The 20307-nt window shown below is 36.2% G+C and overlaps 1 protein-coding gene across 1 annotated transcript in view; it reads right to left on the reverse strand.

Moving 5' to 3' along the window:
* Window positions 1–20307, reverse strand: part of LOC129226648 (GATA-type zinc finger protein 1-like) — a 40489-nt gene continuing 20182 nt past the window's right edge. The window contains exons 3-4 of the mRNA XM_054861278.1: window positions 12621–12714; window positions 1–118 (exon numbers count right to left, since the gene is read on the reverse strand). Of these exons, the coding sequence (XP_054717253.1) occupies window positions 1–118; window positions 12621–12714 (212 nt within the window). The remainder of the gene's footprint in view (window positions 119–12620; window positions 12715–20307) is intronic.

Here is a 20307-nt window from a genome sequence, read left to right on the forward strand (position 1 = left end):
TTAGCGTCGTGGGGAAACGTATTCGTAGAAGGAACCGCAAAATCTGCAAGCAGGGCTGAATTCGTCTTTCTTCGGAATGTGCCAGCAAGTCCCGCATCTCAACTTATATTTCTTATAACTAGAGAAAAGAATAAACTCATGAAAAATGAGCCATGAAAACCAGTAGCATAACTAGGGGTTTGAAGGAGTTGCAGAGCAGCCAGGGGGGCGGCATTTCGACGGATTAAAAAAAATTGTTGAGTTTTTTTTAAAATTTTTTATTTATTTATTTATTTTGATTATAGAATTTAAAAAAAGCTTTAAAAAATTTAAAAAAAATTCGCAAGAAAAAGAGCTAGAGGGGTTTATATATATATATATATACAGTGGCTCCCAAAAGTGTTCGTACACCTACGACTTTCAATGAAATAGGACCCACTCCCTTGGTTAGAATTAATATTTTGGAATAGTTATTTAATTATAAGATCTATGATCTATTTTTAACAAAACTACACGAAAATTTTTAATAAAACATTAAAACTTAATTTTTTAAAAATCAAGGACCAAAAAGTGCCGGAAATTTTATCTCACAAAAGTCTTCGCACACTTTGAAAAAATGTCAAAAAATCAGTAAATAATGTAACTTTTTACAAAGTTATTATTTATAACAACAGCTTTTAAACGTCTGCGAATAGATTTAATTGTTTTTTCTTTCTTTTTTTATGCAATTTCTGAATAAGAGTTCAGCCGCTCTTCGAGTCTGACTGTTTCTAGTTCGCTTTTCGTTTCAACGGTGTATTTTCGTAATCTAGCCGCCAGATATCTCCAAATATGTTCCATTAAGTTTAAATCTGGCGATCGAGGAGATATTTCTAAGTTTAAGGACAATTTTTGAGGCACCAAACGCAAACGTGTACTTCTTATCGTTATTTTGATAAAAAAACAAAGTTGTTTCCGATTACCCAAGTTTGGGCTAATAGTTTAAAATTGTTTTTTAAAATATTTGAATGAACAACATGAATCATTGTTTCTCCAAAAAATTCTAAATTTCCAAGTCCTGATGCAGTTATGCACCTTCACACAAGAACACCATCACCGTCCTGATTAACTGATCCAACTAGGTTCTTAAGATTAAATTCCTCATTTTTTTTCTATAGATAGATATACAACAATTCAACCCAAAATATTGAATTCATTTTCATCTATAAGTAAGACATTGTTTCAAAACGTTTTGAGCTTATTTATCATTGATTTTACGACGGAAAGCGTAAGCTTACTGTTTTTCGCACGAACAAGAAAATTTCTGCGGGAAGAGATCCCCTTTAATGCAGCTAATGAGAGAACTTGGCGAACAATTTTAGGTGAAAATTAAACATGAAGTGTTTCATTCAATTCTGCAAAAACTTTATCAGCACTCAAATGTGTATTTTTCATAATTTTTTTAACTGTAAACCTCCGATCACGCTTTGCTAACTTTGCCAGTTGATCTTTTCTTACCTTGTTTCCGATCCGATTCTTGTCTTTAAATCATTTTATCAAGCACTTCACTATAGAATGTTATAAATTAACTAATTTAGAGACATTTTAAACCAATTTATGTCTATTGTGTGGGAAAAAATCAAATTTCGAATCGTGTTTGTTGTTTTCGACGCATACCTGCCATTTTGAAATATTAAGCAGAATATTAGGGAATAAATAAACAAAAAATTAAAGGCAAATGACTTTACAGTGTCATTACAGTGCAAAAATAATAAAAAAAATCACATATGATAATTTTAATTATGAATTTATTCGAAACTATTTCAGTGTACGATGACTTTTGTGGCGTATTTTTTCTCTATCTCTTCGTTTTTTGACAAATTTCAAAAATAAAATCAGGCAATATTTTGAAAAAAACTACTGCGATTTATTCAGAATGGGATAGGAATGGTGTGAAAAAAAAATTGGATTTCATATTCGAATTCAGTTTTGCGTTATTTTGGTTTTGCTGCAAAATTTCAAGGTGTACGAACATTTTTGGGAGCCACTGTATCTACTGAGAAGGAACATTGGGCATCATTGAAAACAATTCTGAAAAAGAAAATAAGAAAAAAAAATTACAATGCTGCCTCCTATTTGTCGAATCTACTTATCAAAATGTCCCCCCCCCCCAAAAAAAAAATAAGAAAGAAAAAATTGTTTAGGAGGTCATCGTGACCTCCGATAACTTCCCACGTGGGCAACCCTGGGAGGGGGGGCGCAATTTCTTTAGTTCGAAAGGGGCGCTAGACCCCATAGTTACGCTACTGATGAAAACTGAAATGAATCTACAATTTTTGTAAAGTTAAAAAGAATAACTGCGAGGAAAAACGAACTGATGTGTGCATCACATGACTTCCTTTTACACCAATTTAATGTCATTTTCTCATTATTGGCAATTTTAATATGATTCAATAGTTTACTCTCTAAATATCACCAACAGTGGGCAAATTGAAACCAGATAAAAAAAAAAAAAATTTAAATCACCAAATTTGTCGCCAAGTTGGCAACAAAACTTGGCGACCAAAAAACTTGCGATATATCGCCAAGTGTCCGCCAAATTATAACACCAAGTGAGTTTACATCGAAATTAACAATGATTTCCCCCCAAAAAGGGACAAAAGACCCCCTTTGAAGCATACGAATGCAACCAAAAAGGAAGGTGCACAACTAGACCCCACTAGGAGTCTATGTACCAAATTTCAACTTTCTAGGACATTCCATTCTTGAGTTATGCGACATACATACACACATACGCACATACATACACTGTAAAAAAAATCCGGAAACGTTTCTGAGTATATCGTGCAGCTGCGGTTCATGAAAATTTCAAAAACGTTTCTGAGTATTTCGGAATTCTCTTTCTGTAATGTCCAGAAACGTGTCTGAGTATTTCGGAATCCTCTTTCTGTAATTTAAAGAAATGTTTCTGAGTATTTTGGAATACTCTTTCTGTAATTTTCAGAAACGTTTCTGAGTATTTTGGAATACTCTTTCTGTAATTTTCAGAAACGTTTCTGAGTATTTCGGAATCCTCTCTCTGTAATTTCCAGAAATGTTTCTGAGTATTCTGTGCAGCTGTGGTTCATGAAAGTTTCGAAAACGTTTCCGAGTATTTCGGAATTCTCCAAACAATTTTCAAAAACGTTTCCGAGAATTTCGGAATGCTTTTTCCGTGATTTTTTCTAAAATATCATTTTTTACTGTAATATTGCATACTATATCAGTTTCAATTCTTTCATATATAAGAGCAATGAAACAAGCAATTGTAGAATCATTCGTGGATTTTTTTTTTTTTCTGAATTTCTAATGACAAATAGCATGGTTAACAGCATAACATATGCGCAGTTATAAATTTTTGAACATCTATGAAATAATATAGTAGTTTCATTCTTAATCACAAAATCGTCAGCAGAGGGGAGGGGGGGGGGGGGGTACTTTCTCAAAAGAGGGATTGTTAGTTAAACAATCTTAAACTTCAGTTTTTCTCTCAATATTTTCAAGACAAAATTATCAACATATTGTATTTTTAATGCAGAACTTTAAAACATATCTCGTATCAAACTAGATAGCTTTTATTTTCGAATAAAATTTGACAGAACTTACCTACCCTTCGCGTTCCGGAATTCGTTCACCTCAAGTCAATTTCTCTGGCGAACAAAGTGTACCGAAAAGTACCAACAGAGAAATTGGTGAATTTAAATATGACACCAAGCCCTCCTGCTGGAACCATTCGGGTTGATTCTTCTGTTCTTGCCCTTTTCCAGTTCATCACAAATATAAATACTTAATCAAAATAGGTTACTGATTTTATTTTTACAGTGTGCGCAAAATGAATTATATATTTTATTTATTAAAACATTGAACTCTATTACATGATTATTCCATTTCATATATATGAGAATCCCCCCCCCACCATAAGAGTGATGGTGCACCCATAAAATTCTATAAAGGCACCCCCCTTTAAAAAAGCAACCCCTTGAAAATGTCAATGGCACAGTCTGCGTGGTGAACGCCCCTCGTCTTCTCCCCATATATACATTGTATATTAATAACATAATATTTAAAAAATGATCACTTTTAAAACAATGACATGAAATAATATTAATTTTTATTTCGGCATAAATGCAGCTGTTCCATTTTTGCCACTGACTCATTCCTCCTGACTGTCCTACATTAAACTAGAATATCCACGAAGGAAATGTTATTTACCGAACAACTAATGTCAAGGAATTTTTTATTGTCAACCACGTTTAACAAAATGAATAAGCACGTGAATTAATTGCATAACTATGTTGCTTACTAATAGATAACTGGGTCATTTTCTAATGGTATAAATATTTTTTAAATGAATGAATAAATTACATTAAAAAAAGATAAATAATACTGGCACATTTTTTGTGAAGCATATTACAATACAAGAAAACATTTGCATTACCATATTTTTAATGAATTAAACAATTGATTTTTTTTTCTTTTTGAACCAAAATGTATGTACATCCAAGTATTTCGAAATAACTTTTCTGTGATTGCTTCTCAAATATAAATCTTATTTCTTTTGCGTAATTAATCAGTTTCAGTTGGTTACAACAAATAATACACCGCGCACATAGGTATGTAGGATAACTTTAAATTAATTCGATAAACCAAAAAACAGTTACAATTGGAGCCTCATCAAATACAAATCAACAAAAATATAAATGTATATAACAACATGTTTTAAAATATTCACTAATACTTACAAGTGAACATGAGCGGAAGAAAATCTAAGTACCTCCATTACAACTGAATAAGTAATCCAAAGGGTTCGTTTCATTAAGTATAAACACGGGTGTTGAAACTATTCACGCTTGAACACACAATATATATCTAATTATAGTCGCACTGGAAAGCAAATGGTTGTTAACTAACTTAATAGCTGCGTACATCGTCTAAAAAATCAAGGGCAGTCCAAAATGCAAAGGCGTAAAATTAATTTCGACACATTTTACTACTCTCTAGACATGAAATAACAAGCAATCCAATGCTAAAGAGTTGCTGACTGCAGCAACCATAGATAAGAAAAAAATAAGTTCTCGTTATTTCCGACTCATTGGCGCCCGTGTTGGAAGGATGAAATATGTTCCGAAGCGTTGCGTCATCACTTCCGCGTATGGATTTCTTGAAATAACAAAAAGCTTTCTGAATAATGAGGGGTTCGCTATTGGATGAAGGATTCCTACTATTTCGGAAACGTTTCCGATATATTCAGAAACGTTTCCGAAATTTGTTACAGTGTGTACGTACCTACAGACGTCACGAGAAAACTTGTTGTAATTAACTCGGGGATCGTCAAAATGGATATTTCGGGTGTCTGTAAGTTCCTAGGCACATATCCACGTGTGGTCAGACTGAAAAAAAACCTCAACATTCATTTGGGGGTGAGCAAAATGGAAATTAAGGCCGATTTTTGGGTGAAATTTTTTTCGCGAATACAATACTTCTTTTTTTGTAAAAGGAAGTAAAAAGATTTAGTACTTGTAAAAAAAAAAAAAAAACACACACACACACACACACATAAGCCAGCTTTACACGTCAGATCTTTTATAATTTTTTTTAATGATTACTTTATACGGCACAAATTCCATATTTATGATCTAAAGAGAAAACGAGCTGATGTGTGCATCACATGACTTCCTTTCACTCCAATTTAATGTCATTTCCCCGTTACTGGCAATTTTAATGTGATTCAATAGTTTACTCTCTAAATATCACCAACAGTGGCCAAATTGAAATAAGATTTAAAAAAAAAAAATCGCCAAATTTGTCGCCAAGTTGGCAACAAAACTTGGCGACCAAAAGGCTGGCGATATATCGTCAAGTGTCCGACAAATTTTAGCACCACTTGTGTTAACATCGAAATTAACAATGAGTTCCCCCAAAAAAGGGGCAAAAGACCCCCTTAAGAACATCCGATTGCAATCAAAAGAGAAGGTGCACAACTAGGCCGCACTATGAGTCTACGTACCAAATTTCAACTTTCTAGAACTTAACGTTCTTTAGTTATGCGATATACATACGCACATCCGCACATGCATACGTACATACAGACGTCACGAGAAAATTCGTTGTAATTACCCCGGGAATCGTCATTATGGATATTTCGCGTGTCTATACGTTCTTAGGCCCTTATCCACGTGTGGTCGAGTCGAAAAAAGAACTCAATATTCATTCGGGGTTGAGTAAAATGGAAATTAAGGTCGATTTTTGAGTGAAAATTTTTTCGCGAATACAATACTTCCTTTTTTGAAAAAGGAAGTAAAAAATAAACCAAACTTTTGGTACTATGATTTCGTGACAGACTGAAATCTAGAAAATGTCAACATTCACCGGTGAATGTACACGTTTACATAGCAAAGTCATTGGAAAAAGACCGAATATTTTCCGGAAATTGTTGACATTTTCCAGTTTTTATTTTTAGCAGTAAACTACGTAGGTTGTTTTTTTTTTTTCTTTTTTCAAGCTCCGTTTTCACAGTAGGAAAGCCAGGTGGGCAGCAGGTGGCTGGTTTGCGTACTAGGATACTGCACATACCCCTGTCCAAACACTCAGTTACGTCCAATCTGCCATTTCCTGTTGAGCTACAGACACGTAAACATGGCTGTCTGTATGTAGTCTCCCGCCAAATGTGAATTGAAAAGTGTTATGTATTCGCTTCTTGCAAACAGACGGTAACAGGGTAGTGGAAATTCATCAAAGAATAAGTCGTGTATATATGGAGATAACTTAATGAGTGCTAGTGTTGTTCGTAAGTGGTGCCGAAAATTTAAAGAGGGAAAACTCAAAGACACCGTCAAAAATCACTTTCAATCATTGGCGGTAACGTTCTATGAGGAGGGTATAGAAAAGCTAGTGCACAGGTACGACAAATGCTTAAATAGTCAAGGTGATTATATGGAGAAATAATATGCATTGTACCTTACTTTTGATAGTAAAATCTTTTTTGTATATTTACCCGTTTTATTTTTATAGTCAAACAAAGCTTGAAAAAAAAAAAAAAAAAAAAAAAAAAAGAAAAAAAAAAAAGAAAGAAAGAAAAGAAAACAACCCTTTTCATAGGAACACAGGGTCGCATTCCATTTTGAGAGGCAGAAAAGAGGAAGTAGAAACGGATTCTGCAAGATGAAGCGATACAAATATTCCTTCTGATTTCATTTTGTACTAAATTACGCAGCATATCTCCTTAAGATTACATGAATTTACCGCACGCAGATTTTCACCGAGAAGAAACAGCATTTTTACTCGTGATTATAGAACCGAAGAAGAGTAAGGGGTGCGTGCTCTCTCTCTCTGCTTCACTTTTCCAACTCTACCGTAATTTGGTGTGAAGTCCAATTTCCACAGTACACACATGCCGTAAGGCCCCTTTTATAGGGTAGGCAACCATTCACACAAAGGAAGGACAAGGACAGGAGAGAGAAAGTACATCCATGCCTGAACCGGGACTCGAACCCGGGACCACCTCATCGAAGTCAGAGGTGTCACCAGTGTAACCACGAAAAGAATGTTGCCATTTTCAGCACTTGCTATGAGTTTTTAACCGACTTCAAAAAGGAGGCGGTTATCAGTTCATACCGTATGTATGTTTTTTTTTTGTTTGTCCACTCATAGCGTCTCACCTAGTGAACCGATTTTGATGATTCTTTTTTTAATGGATAGGGGATGGCTCAACTTAGGTCCCATTACTTTGTTTGACCATATTTGTTCTTTAGAAAAAAAAAAGTTATGGGCAAAAAACAGTACATTTTATGCAATTTCCCTATTAAATGATTAAAATGATATTGTAGCGAAGTTCGCACTTTTCATCCGTGGATAACGGTGGCTCAGTGGTAGAATTCTCGCCTCCCACACGAGCGACTCGGGTTCAAATCCCGACTAGGACAAAGTGAATTTTACTAAAATTTCGTTTCTACTGTTTCCCGTATTTTCTCGAATGTTCTACTAATTTCTGTATCTTTCCAAGTCTGGAAAGTTCCAGCACTTTCTAAAGTTGTATATAAGGAGATGTAACGTTCATTCGTGGTTCTGAATAAATATCTCGAGTTGGGACTAACGAGTATTCGCTTCATTTGGCTTTCACATTGTCTTCGCTGTCTTCATCTGCGCGACAATATGAAACTCATTGTTATAAAATTTTGGTGCCATATAACATTAATAGTAATTGTAATGATAATTTTGAATAAAGGCTTTTCTAAAGCAATACAGTAATATAGAGCCGAACTTCTTACTATGTAACTTCTTACTTTTACTGAAATATCTACATTTACACTAAAAAGAATGAAATAAAAAAATTTTGAAAAAAAAATAGAACCGTCTTCAAAATTGCTCTAAAAAGTGAAAAATAATTTTATTCTTTAAACACCATCGATAATGCTTTTAAACATAATTTTTGAAGTTGGCGCAAAAACGATCGATAAAATCATTCACAGTCATAACTCAACTACAACTATAAATTTAACCAGGCCCAGTTTCTTCACTATCACATAAATTATGCATTGATGACAACATATTTGAATAGCGATATAAATGTTTCGTTCGTAACTTTGGATGCTTTTCTGAAAAAAATATGAACGAAGCATGGTTACACTGGATTTTACGTTTTGTTTTTGCGCCAACTTCAAAAATTATGTTTAAAAGCATTATCGATGGTGTTTAAAGAATAAAATTATTTTTCACTTTTTAGAGCAATTTTGAAGTCGGTTCTATTTTTTTTTCAAAAATTTTTTTTGACTAAACAATTAGTCTGATTTGCAACTTTTTGTGTCATTCATTTGCTCTCCCAAGAAGCGGGGAGGGGGGGGGGAGGGTGTCTACCGCTCTCCTTTTTATGGTTCATTTAGTTATTTTATTTTCCAATTTAGAAACCAAAACTACAAAGCATAAAAAAACAAAAAACACACAGAAATGTCACGGAACATAATTATTTGTTTTACTTTTTATGTCTGTTAACGAAAGATTATTTAGTACTAGCAGTAACTTTTAGTTTATGTATTCATTGTTTAGGTATTAGTAAATCAATTGTTTTACTTAAAAACAAGCCATACTTGTTCAATTCAATTATTACCAAGTGTTTCGTGACATATCTCAAAATACTTTGGGAGTAAATAATGCAATACTAATTCATGCTAAGTGTTTCTTCGGGGAAGTTATTGTCTACAAAATTCATCAAAATCTTATGTAATAAAAACGTGAGTTAAGTTACTAGACCACTCATCTGCTCTCAAAACCAGTCCGAGCAAAAAATTTGGCACTTTTTTCTCTCTCTTTCATTTTATGCTGCCGCTAAAAGTCCTATGGCTTTTAGTTGTTTTTTCTTTCTTCCTTTTTTTGCCCCCCCCCCCTTTTCAGTCCTGAAGTTCCAATCGCGGCCTCTGCATTGTTCCCATGTAATTATTAGTTGTCTGGATAGGCACTATCACCCCTCATAGGCAATAAAACAAATTTAGAACCACCCTGTTTTTGTAATGTACATAAATATATATCTTGTGGCGTCACTGTAACCGCGATAATTTCTATATATTCCTTTTTTCTGTTTTCATATTGTGGCAACGGTTGTGATGTTCGAACAACTACGGCGCGTCCATGCTTTGTCAATAAAGTTAGTTTTTGTTCTCTCTTCACGAAATGAATGTCGTCTAATTACTGTCGTTTATTTTAATGCGGCAAGACCACCATTGACAGCCCCACATCTGGTGACCCGGACGTGATCTGAACACGCAACCTTCTGATCTGGAGCCCCACATTCATAAATAACTCAATAAAATAAGTTTTTAAGGGTAGTTAAGGGTTTATAAGTTTTTCGGGTACCCACGTTGCGAGTGGGACGAGTTTAAGATTCTGCGAAGGTGCTACAGAGAAATTTATTGATCACTTGATGTGCAGAAGGGAAGGCATATAAAGAGACGAAAATTTTCTCGATACCTATGCTAATAGAAAAATTTCGATTCCAGCTCTTGGTACGCGTGGAGGTCAAAATTTTAGTTGCTAACGGACACTGAGGGTTCTATAACGAGTCATTCCGCCTTATTTTCTTACTTACGAGTAACAAAATTTCAGATCTCAAACTCGGGGGAAAAAAAATTGAAATTTTCATATCTTGAATTCAAATTATGTTTTCTGCAATCACGAGTTTGAGTGCGTGTATGTGTGCAGGTGTGTGTGAGTGTGAAGGTATGTGTGTGTGTGCGAAGGCGTGTGTGTGTGAAGGAAGGCGCGTGTGTGTGTGAAGGCGAGTGTGTTTGCGTGTGGGTGCAGGCGTGTGAAGAAAACTTCAAAGGAAACGCTGATGAAACCGTAGGAACTGATAAATTTACCATATGTAGTAACAATACAACAATATTAAAACCAAAAGAGTTCTTGCCAATTAAAAGAACATGTAAAACTGTTCATTTTGTTTCTTTATTCAAAGTGTTTCTACTTCCTTAAGAAACTTGAATATATTAGCATATAAGAAATAAAATGTTTAAACTTATCTGCTCGGGTCATGTAATTTTACTCCAGGTTTTGGTATTCATAGCATTGAGGATGAACTTCGTTCTAAAACACTTTTAAAACCAGCTAAAGGTGTGAACCCTTTTTAATACCCGCAACAAGGAAGGGGGGGGGGGGGATCTCTTCCAGTGTCCGATTGAACATTTCAGAAATCTGGCAAGTCTATTGAAGGAGAACAAAGGAAGAACTCAACATTTAAATATACTGTCTGTTCTCGAAAAAAGACTACCACTCAGGAGAGATTCCATTTTAAAAAGGGACAAGAGGTTGAAGAAGGGCACTTTCCGATCGCACTTTGCTTTTAGTCCCTACTTTGGAAGAACTGCTAAACGCGTAATTTTGCACCTTCTATTTCCGGGTTTTCCTCCCTATTTTGATAAAATCAGCGCAGACCTGAAGCATGCGCAAATTGGCGCTAGGTCTCGGCTAAGGAAAACAGACAGTACCTGCATATTCTCTGCCGGGTCTAGATTCTAATGGTGAAAGGAAAAAATAAAATGCCCACTGCTAAGTTCGCGCTTCGTATCCCCAGCTCCTGAACTTTGATCTGCATCGCAGACTAAGAATGCTGCTGACAGAAGATGATAATGACTACCAGGGCTTGTGCAGAGAAATTTTGGGGCCCTTCACAAATGACTTTTACGCCCCCCCCCCCTTTTCCACATTGTTCACCTCTACGTCTCTGCATACATTTCACCCCTCATTTTAAAAATCTCGGGCCCGGGTCAACCGGTGTCCCTCTCCCCCCCTCTGTGCACGCCCCTGATGACTACTCATTAGAGATGTGCCGGATCGTTAAAAAAGTAGATCCGCAGATACGGATCATTACTGTCAAGAACCGCGGATACGGATACAGATCTCAAATTTTTTTTGACCAATTAAACTATCCAACTGTAAAATTTATTACGGAAGGTATTCCCGTCATAATAATAACACTGTTTCTTCAAAAAATGACATTTACGGTGAAAATATAATAAAGATTATGATTTACTCTTTAAAGAAATCTCCGTTAAAATTGAGGGAGAGTTGGAAGGAACTGGTCAGCGCTGCATTAATGCTTTAATAGAATGTGAAAAATCATTTCTAGCTTGCTCGGTAGATGTAGGATACAGGAGCAAGAGTGTAAAGCTGATACTGGATAAGTTAGAAATAATTTTTCGCATTTTATTTCAGCATAAATGCAGCGCTGACCCATTCGACCCAAATTACTCCGACCGACGGAATAACAGAGCCGAGAACACCTTTACAAACAGTAAATAGAGAATTTTGTTTTACCAAGGATGCCGAGAAAAACCAAAATGAAGTAACAGAAACCCCAAATCTATAACAAAAACTAATATTAAACTTAAAAAAAAAACCGTCTCAGAGGGCCGTTGGCTTCTGAGAGAGAGAGAGAGAGAAACGGTACCTTATAATTTAAATCTTTACTACGTAATAATAAAGCTGAAAGTCTGTCTGTCACGATCTCTGTGACGCGCATAGCGCCTAGACCGTTCGGCCGATTTTCATGAAATTTGGCAATTTGGCACAATATTAGTTTGTAGCATGGGGGTGTGCACCTCGAAGCGATTTTTCGAAAATTCGATGCGATTCTTTTTCTATTCCAATTTTAAGAACAAAATTATCATAGGGTAAATGAGTAAATTACGAAATTATCATAACGTGGAACCGTAACATGGGCACAAGCCAATTGGCGAGAAAATTCACCATACATTATTTGTAAATATACAGGCGAACCAAAAAAACTTTTAAGTCTCTATTACGGGCAAAGCCGTGCGGGTACCACTAGTAGGGAATAAAACCTAACTTAAATGGAATTTAAGTCTTTTATTGAAATACTTAAGGATTTTTGAACAGAAAAAATCCGTTTAAGATCCGTCAAAAAAGTAACGGATACAGATCTTTATTTTTCCTCAGATATCCGCGGATACGGATATCCGGAACATCACTACTACTCATAGAGAAGTGCTTCGATCATTAGCGGCCACGCGAAAGGGTAATAAATTGCTTACCAGTACCTAAAAACTGAATTTTCACGAAAACTGCTAAGTAGCTGTTCAGTTAGTTCAGTATAAATGATACAGAAGACTTACCGAATTCCACATGCATTGCAAAGAGGTGTCCCATCTTCCGCGTCTCGCCATAAGGGAGTCTTTTTTACACTGCAGGATGCGCAGTGTTTCTCTACTGAAAAAAAAAAAAAAATGTATTTTTACATTTTGAATCCAAATTATGGTCTTGACAGTCAGGAATTGCGATAGAACCTTACTCGTTGAGATTCTTCTGTCTTCTACAAATGGAATACAGCAATCACAATTGCGAAAAAATCTATAATTTGAATTCAAGATGTCAAAACTCAAAATTGGAAATATTCCAGAGCAGCGATTCTCAACCGCTGGTCCGGCGTTCGGCACCGGTCCGTATCCATACTCAAAAAAAAAAAAAAAAAAGTAATACAGTGAAACCTGTGTATAACAATCCCTATTGGCAAAATTTCTTGCATCAACCTTAACAGATCTTGATATTATACTGACGGCGTCAATATTGACGTGTTTCATACTGAATAAAGGTTGCACAAAGATTAAAAAGCAATATTGCAATAACAACACGTATGCAACATTGTATTCATCTTAAAATACCAATATTGATATTACCTTACAGTATCAGCATTGCATACATGTTGACGCCGTCAAGATGGTATTGATTTCATAATACGGTCTATAACGATATTTTCATTTTGGTCCCAGCAAAATGTCAACATAAATAATCGAACTGTCTATAACAATATTTTTTTAGGTCCCTACAATATCGTTGTATATAGGCAGGTTTCACTGTAATATTGTATTCCCATACGACATTTTTTACGTGAATTTTGTGATCGTGAACTGTTACAATAATTGCTTATTTTTACATTCAATTTTTTTTTTTGTGACAGCTCTTTTACTGTCAAATTATTTTATTTTTTTGCAAAAAGAAAAAAAAAAAATACCTTTTATTGTACACACTACACCAGGGGTTCTCAAACTTTTTCGACTCACGTCACCCTTTGACGAATTAGAATTTTATCGCGGCACTCCTCTATTGTGTAAGGTAAATGCGCTAAATAAAGCCATCTTAGTGCTCATAACTAAATATCACACTCATTTATGACTGAATTGACACCAGCTTTTGAGCATTAAACAGGTGGCCTTATTGGGCCACAATCTGCTTTTCTAGGTTATCTAATCATAGGAAAAAATGACGGTACCCCAAAACATTTTTCATTTTGAATTCGTCAGCTATATAAATTAGGCTTCAAGAACAATGAACAACATTTTTCATGATAGTAAACTACAGCAAACCACGGAGAAACAAAAACTACCGTTAAATCTTCCGTAATAACTTTTGCTACATTGTTGCCTGGAAATGAAAAACTGCTAGTTGAAAAGGCTTAACCATCTATCAGGCTTTATGATGACAACTAGCTGCGTCGCCAGGCTTTGCACGGTCAACCCCGAAAATAACAGTTGTTTCAAGTGACGCGTGTTCAACAATCAGGCTTGAACAAAAAAAGAAAAAAAAAAAAAACAGTAAAATTTTGCGACAGATTGCGGAAAAATAACCAAAAAGGAAACATTTTAAATCCCCCGATTACAGGCACAGCTTCAACCCAGAAATTTATTTGTTCATATTCGAGAAAAAAATGGCAACATCTTTGTTCTCAATGATTTTCTCTACGTTACAAATTTTAATAAAAGCATTGTCACGGAAAGTTGAGATGTTAGTTTTTAATTTATATCATCGCTAATTTTTATCGGAGGAATATGTTAAATAGCCAAGCGTGAAGACGGGAAAATTACAAATCCATCGATACCTGGTTCGATGGTCAGTTTACTGGCTTTCGGGAGAAGAAACTCAGACATACATACATAGATACATGCACTCAGTTTTTAATTACACAAGATGAAGGCGAGTTTTTATTGTGCTTCATCAAAAAATAGGGAGATCTCTATATTGGTCTACATGGCCACACTCATCTAAAATATACGTATATAGACACGACGGACACTTCGCGGCACCCCTTGCCTCGTCTTACGGCACCCTGTTTGAGAACCCCCGCACTACACCATATTTTTTCGCGTTTTTTTTGCCCCCCCCCCAAAAAAAACCGGGGGGGGGGGGAGGTAAGAAAAAAACGGAAGAAACCTCACCGATCCGAAAATTTCTTTCAAAAGGTTTTGCTGGTCCGCGGATCTAAAAAGGTTGAGAAACGCTGTTCCAGAGGCTATTGGATATCTCCAGAGGTCCAGAGGTCATTAATACAGGGGTGCCCATCTCTCCAAGGGAGACGGAGCACCCCTTTCAAACGCTGCTAAGTAGCCCCCTCCCCCCCAAATCAGATCAAGATCTCTGTCAAATTAATCCACTCTAAAAATTTCAATGGCGTAGTGGCCACGTCCCCCCCCCCCGATGGGCATCCCTGATTAATATGTTCCAAAGACCATTGAAAATATATTCCAGAGGAGTTGTATCACAAGCATAGAAAATAAAAGGAACTGTAATTCAACTACGGTTAAGTGAGAATAATAAGCAATTTGTAATGGGGTCGTTTTAAAAGTATTTTTTTCTGAAAGAGCATGCTGAAAAACATAGGATCTGACCATTTTCTAAATAATTTGTTTAAGTTTAATATTAAAAAAAAAAAAAAAAAACTTAAATCGGAGCGCTTTCATTGTTTATGGTTTCTGCCTATGACATCACAAATGATGAAATGCCATTCCGCGTTGCCATTCACAGTGCAAAATATTTAATTCGCATCTTTACTCACGTGCATTGGCAACGATACGGTTAACAGCAAGCGTAGAGCGCAATTTTAATTAGCTGGTTGATTATCATAACGTGGGAACGCGATAGAAAGCTGCGCCAAAGAGCATTATTTGTGACGTCATCAAGACCACGCATGGTTTGAAAAATCGGACATTTTAAAAAATTAATTGAAAAATTACTGTTGGTAAAAAAGTATTTTCTGGGTTCATGTTATTTTTTTTTTGCTCATTCTATCAATTTCAATGACTAAAGGTAGTACTTTTGACTGAAGACAATAACCCCATTGCTCAAAAAAAAAAAAAAAGGTAACAACTATCAGAGACACATGCATTATTATACTCGTGTTTGTGAAAATTGCTAAACCGTGTAGAATCGAGCAAACGAGAATATGATGCACAAATCGTAGTTTCGAGGAAAAATATAGAGCTGTGGAGGATGTTCAAAAAATAAAATATTTTCCTTGTTTCTTCTCGGAATAAAATTTTCCCGACACAGCACTACGCCTCGTCGACAGAGCCGGCCTTAGCAGATGCGGGGCCCGATTGAAGAGATCTAGGGGGGCCCTTTACAGAACAGTGATACAAATTCGAGAAGTGCCGACCGATTTTTCTGATTCGGGCAAGGATTCAAAACTACCGCAATTGTCCGTCTTCCTTCAAATTTCTAATCACATTTGATTTTTGCATCTTTTTTTTAATTATTTTTTTATTATTATTATTAAAGAAATGAATGAATGAATGACCACAAAAAAAAAAAAAAAAAAAATGTAAATTTTAAGAACGTAAGAAAAATAGCTCTGAGAATATTTATGCTCAATCACATGCGTTTAGTGCACGAGAAAAGGGGGGTGAAAAGAAGTGTGGGAGGTTAGGAAACGGCACCCCGGCTGCTGATTTCTTGTTCTTTTTTTTTTTTTTTTGTAAAACTGGACGATATTGTGGGACTTTAACATGACTGATTAAATTAATTCCAGAAAAATGTGGAATATGGCCTCCAAAATCGGGACGGATGGCCACCGTTTACTTTCTTCTTCCAATTCAAAGTTCGATTATCGTGAAACAACACTAGAAAAGTCCATTTTAGTTGGAATTTTATTTTCGTGGAATAAATCAATCCACCCATAAAAAATCATTTTTGTATCTATCATTATTGTGCAACTTTGAGAAAATGAGAAGTGAGGGGGCAATTCCCTCCACCATTGGAAGTGAGCGGGCGGTTGCCTCCCCCCCCCTCTCGTACGAGCCGCCTACGCAATTTACAGCTTAGACAGAAAAAGAAAATGCACCAAAATTTATCAGTTCCGAAAAAGGAATTTTAGACTACATGCAAAAAATCAGCTCTCTTTTGGGATGTCAGAAGTGGAACGGAATTGCAGGGAACGTGGGAGCTCTTCTTGGGAAATTTTTCAAAATTGAAGTTAAAAAAAACAGTTTTGGTACGGAGACAAGGGTGGGAGGAGGAGGGAGAGGGGCGTTAGAGGTCACATCAACTACCCACGGTCCCCGGAAGATTCTTCAAAGCTGATGTCTAAAATCGCAAATTTGGACAATTCTGTGAAGGCGAAGGTTCCCCGCCTACCGAATTATTTTTAAAATTTAAGATAAGTTTAGATTAATTTTGGTAATGATAGGGAATTGAGGGCTCCTTTCAGAATTTTTTTCCGAAATTTTAGTCCCAAGGTGATGTTGATGAAAATGGAGATGAAAGGAATTTGGTGATCTCCTATCGAGGGCTTTTAGGCGCAATTTTAGACTATCATTGGTGACGTTAGGGGATTCAGTGACTCTTTTTCGATATTGAAGTGTGAAAAACTCAATTTTAGGCTCTGTTTGGAAACGATGAAGGAAAAGGGAAAAGATTCTTCCCTTAATTGTTTTCGAAACTGAAATCAATTTTATGCTATCCATGAGAAAGAAGGGTTCTCTCGTAGTAGTATTTTCTAAAACGGAAATTTTAAGCTATTGTGCTGATTCTAAAAAAAGGGCTCATTAGTTAGGGAAAAGGTTTCAGAGACCTTCACCAGGAAAATATTTTGAAATTTAAATCTTAAAAACACTATTTTAGGCTGCCTTTGGACAGGGGCGCGCACCGGGGGGGGGGGGGCGAGAGATGGAACACTTGATGGCCCGGACCCGAGCCTGAAGGGGGTCCAATATTTTTTAAACTAGGGGTGAAATATAGGGGTAAACAATGTGGAAGGTGGCCCGGAAAAGTCATTTGTGACGGCCCCAAAATTTCTGTGCACGTCCCTGCTTTGGAGACGTTAGAGGAGAAGAAGGGGAGGAGGGTGATGAAATTTATGAATTTTCCTTCCTTGGAAATCCTTTGAAATTGAAACTGAATGATGTAATTTTAGTCAGTTTTTTTGTGATAAAGTTGAGGTAAGGGAGTTGAGGTTTGAGTAGTCACTTCCTGATTTTTTTGAAATTTCAAATGCCGGGTACATCGGCCATTAGGCCATAAAACCGCGGGCTCTCCAATATTTCTCGACAACACAATTAAAATTAGTTAGTGCAGAGCAGTCGTCCAGATGAGCAGCGTCCATGACTTGTCCAGAGTTGCATAAAGTACAGATAGGGGAATCCTTCAGATGAAAGCGGAACAAATAGGCATTGCTAGGCATAATCAGTTAAGTTCATTTTTTGAAATTGAATTTTAAAAACGCATTTTCAGTCACGTTAGGAGATATGTCAGGGTTTGGTGGCTGCCCCAAGAAATTTTTTGGGCTTGAAGATTTAAAAACCTATTTCCAGGCTATATGTAGAAGCGTTAGAAGATTAATGGCAATTTGCTTTATTGAATTGTTATGGAGATGTTTTACGCTAATAAAAGCACGCAGTATTTGAAGTGTCTTTTGTTTGTTTATTTTTCAGAATTGCACCTACGTTAGTGTTAATTGTGTATTAAAAAATTTTCATTGCAGCTGAGTTTTAAGATTTTTTATCAACACAAATAAATAAAGTAAAAAAATAATGAAACTAAATATATAAATGAAATAAATTAAAAAGATAGTTTTGGAGATTCCTGAAATTTCCGAGTCTCGGGGGTAAGTTTCCGCATTGCCAATGTGATAGTAAGATCCTGGGATAGGGGCCCGTATTAATTGCTGATAATGATTAAAAATTTGTACTTTGGTTCCCCACTACCTAGTTCCTTTCTCTCGATCGAAAGTTATAGGGTACAGCGAGTATGGCTTTAGATATGGATTTAAAAATGTTCAACTCGCTGTATGTTTTATTTTTTTCTTCTGAAAATTTATCTGATACTACTAGTGATTCGACGGACTCGAACCACTAGTAGTGGCTCGACGGACCACTACTATGGTGCTGATTATATTTTAGTGGACTGCAATATTTGGTTGATGAACTTAATCAATAAAACATTACAGTCTACTAAAATATAATCGGCACCAACTAGTTTCAGATAGGTTTCAAGGGACAGATATTTGCTTACTTTAATAGGGATGTTAAAAGTCTCAGGGAACTCTCCCTACTCCCTTAATCAAACTGAAAGTAGTCCATACCCCCAGCTTAAATATCACTTAAGTATATTATGATTATTATCAGTTAAGTTCATTTGAACATTTTGTTTTCTTATTTATTTTTGCGAAAAAAATTTATTATTTTGGGGGGAAAATTTTGGGAAATTTATTTATTTTGGGGAAAATTTTTTTTTAGAGCAGGGCCCCTGCTGGCGCGGGGTCCCATTGCGCTCAATTTGCTCTAATCGGCTTAAGGCCGGCTCTGCTCGTCGACCACAAAGGTAATAAACGAGGGATGGTCAAAGACCATCAATATTTTTTCAAGGCAAGAATGCGAAGTGAAACTCCGCGAAAATCTGGCTGGGCCTTTTTAAAATACACTGCTGGCAACACCAAAAAGGAATAGCCAGAATGAAACGAAATTTCGCACACGTGATCGGGATGGCAGTACTGTTATTAGAAAGTGATGACAAAATGATCATTTATTACTCGAAGAATCCCAAAGAAATGGAGGTTTAAGTACCCGTTAAAGTAATTTAAGAGAAAAGTGTTGAGCCACCTTTAACCTTAATGTATGAGGAGATTGCAGTCGAGCATTGAGGCATAGCAGTCTCGTACGATGTCTTGCGTCATCTCGTACCACAGTTACTGTAAAAGCGTCACCAATTCGCTCAAACTCATAGGCTGTCCAATTTACCGTTCTCAGGTGATCGAAGATAAGCTCTATTTGTGACAAATCAGGGCATCGCACAGGCCAGCGAAAGCAATGATGTGGAAGAGGAAGTCCTCTGACACCTTTGCTGTATGTGACCGACCATTGTCCTGTTAAAAAATGGCTTCTGGGAGCTTCGTCAGGAGCGCCACCACATGTGACTGAAGTATGACACTAACGAACCATTATGCTGTCGTGGTGCTGATGATCAATATTAGGGTTGACCAGACTATGTTTCGTATATAATAGCACCGCTATGGGTGCGGTACCCGATGTTTTCACATTTTTTTAGCTTACTTTCCTGGAAACACGAAATTAATAATGGGAGAAAAAATATGAATATGTTGTTCAGCTTTGCTGATGTAGCCAAAACAGAGCAATTATTGACTAAAATGTGGTGATCGAGCCATAATCCTAATTGTCAAAACGGTAATGCACCAAATTGGAGGGAAATCGTTGAATGCCATTTTGGAAATATAGATGAGGGAGGCAGTGCTGGGTCTAGGAAGTTTCCGAGATGCGGCAAAACTTCAAAATGCCGCCCCCTCCCCACACATCCATCTTGCTTTAAATTTTTCTATCAAGTTGTATTTTTTATTAACACGCTTTTATTAGCTTCACCTGTATGTATGTATGTATGTAAGTATGTATCTTGTAACGGAATCTTGCAGCTCAAATTTCGCCCACTTCCTGCGATCGGATTCTTTTGAAATTTGGCACGCGACCTCAGACCCGATGACAATGCAATATTCTATAATCAAATTAATTTATTAACTCTTTT

Source organism: Uloborus diversus, chromosome 7, assembly GCF_026930045.1.
Source record: "Uloborus diversus isolate 005 chromosome 7, Udiv.v.3.1, whole genome shotgun sequence".
NCBI classification, from domain to species: domain Eukaryota; kingdom Metazoa; phylum Arthropoda; class Arachnida; order Araneae; family Uloboridae; genus Uloborus; species Uloborus diversus.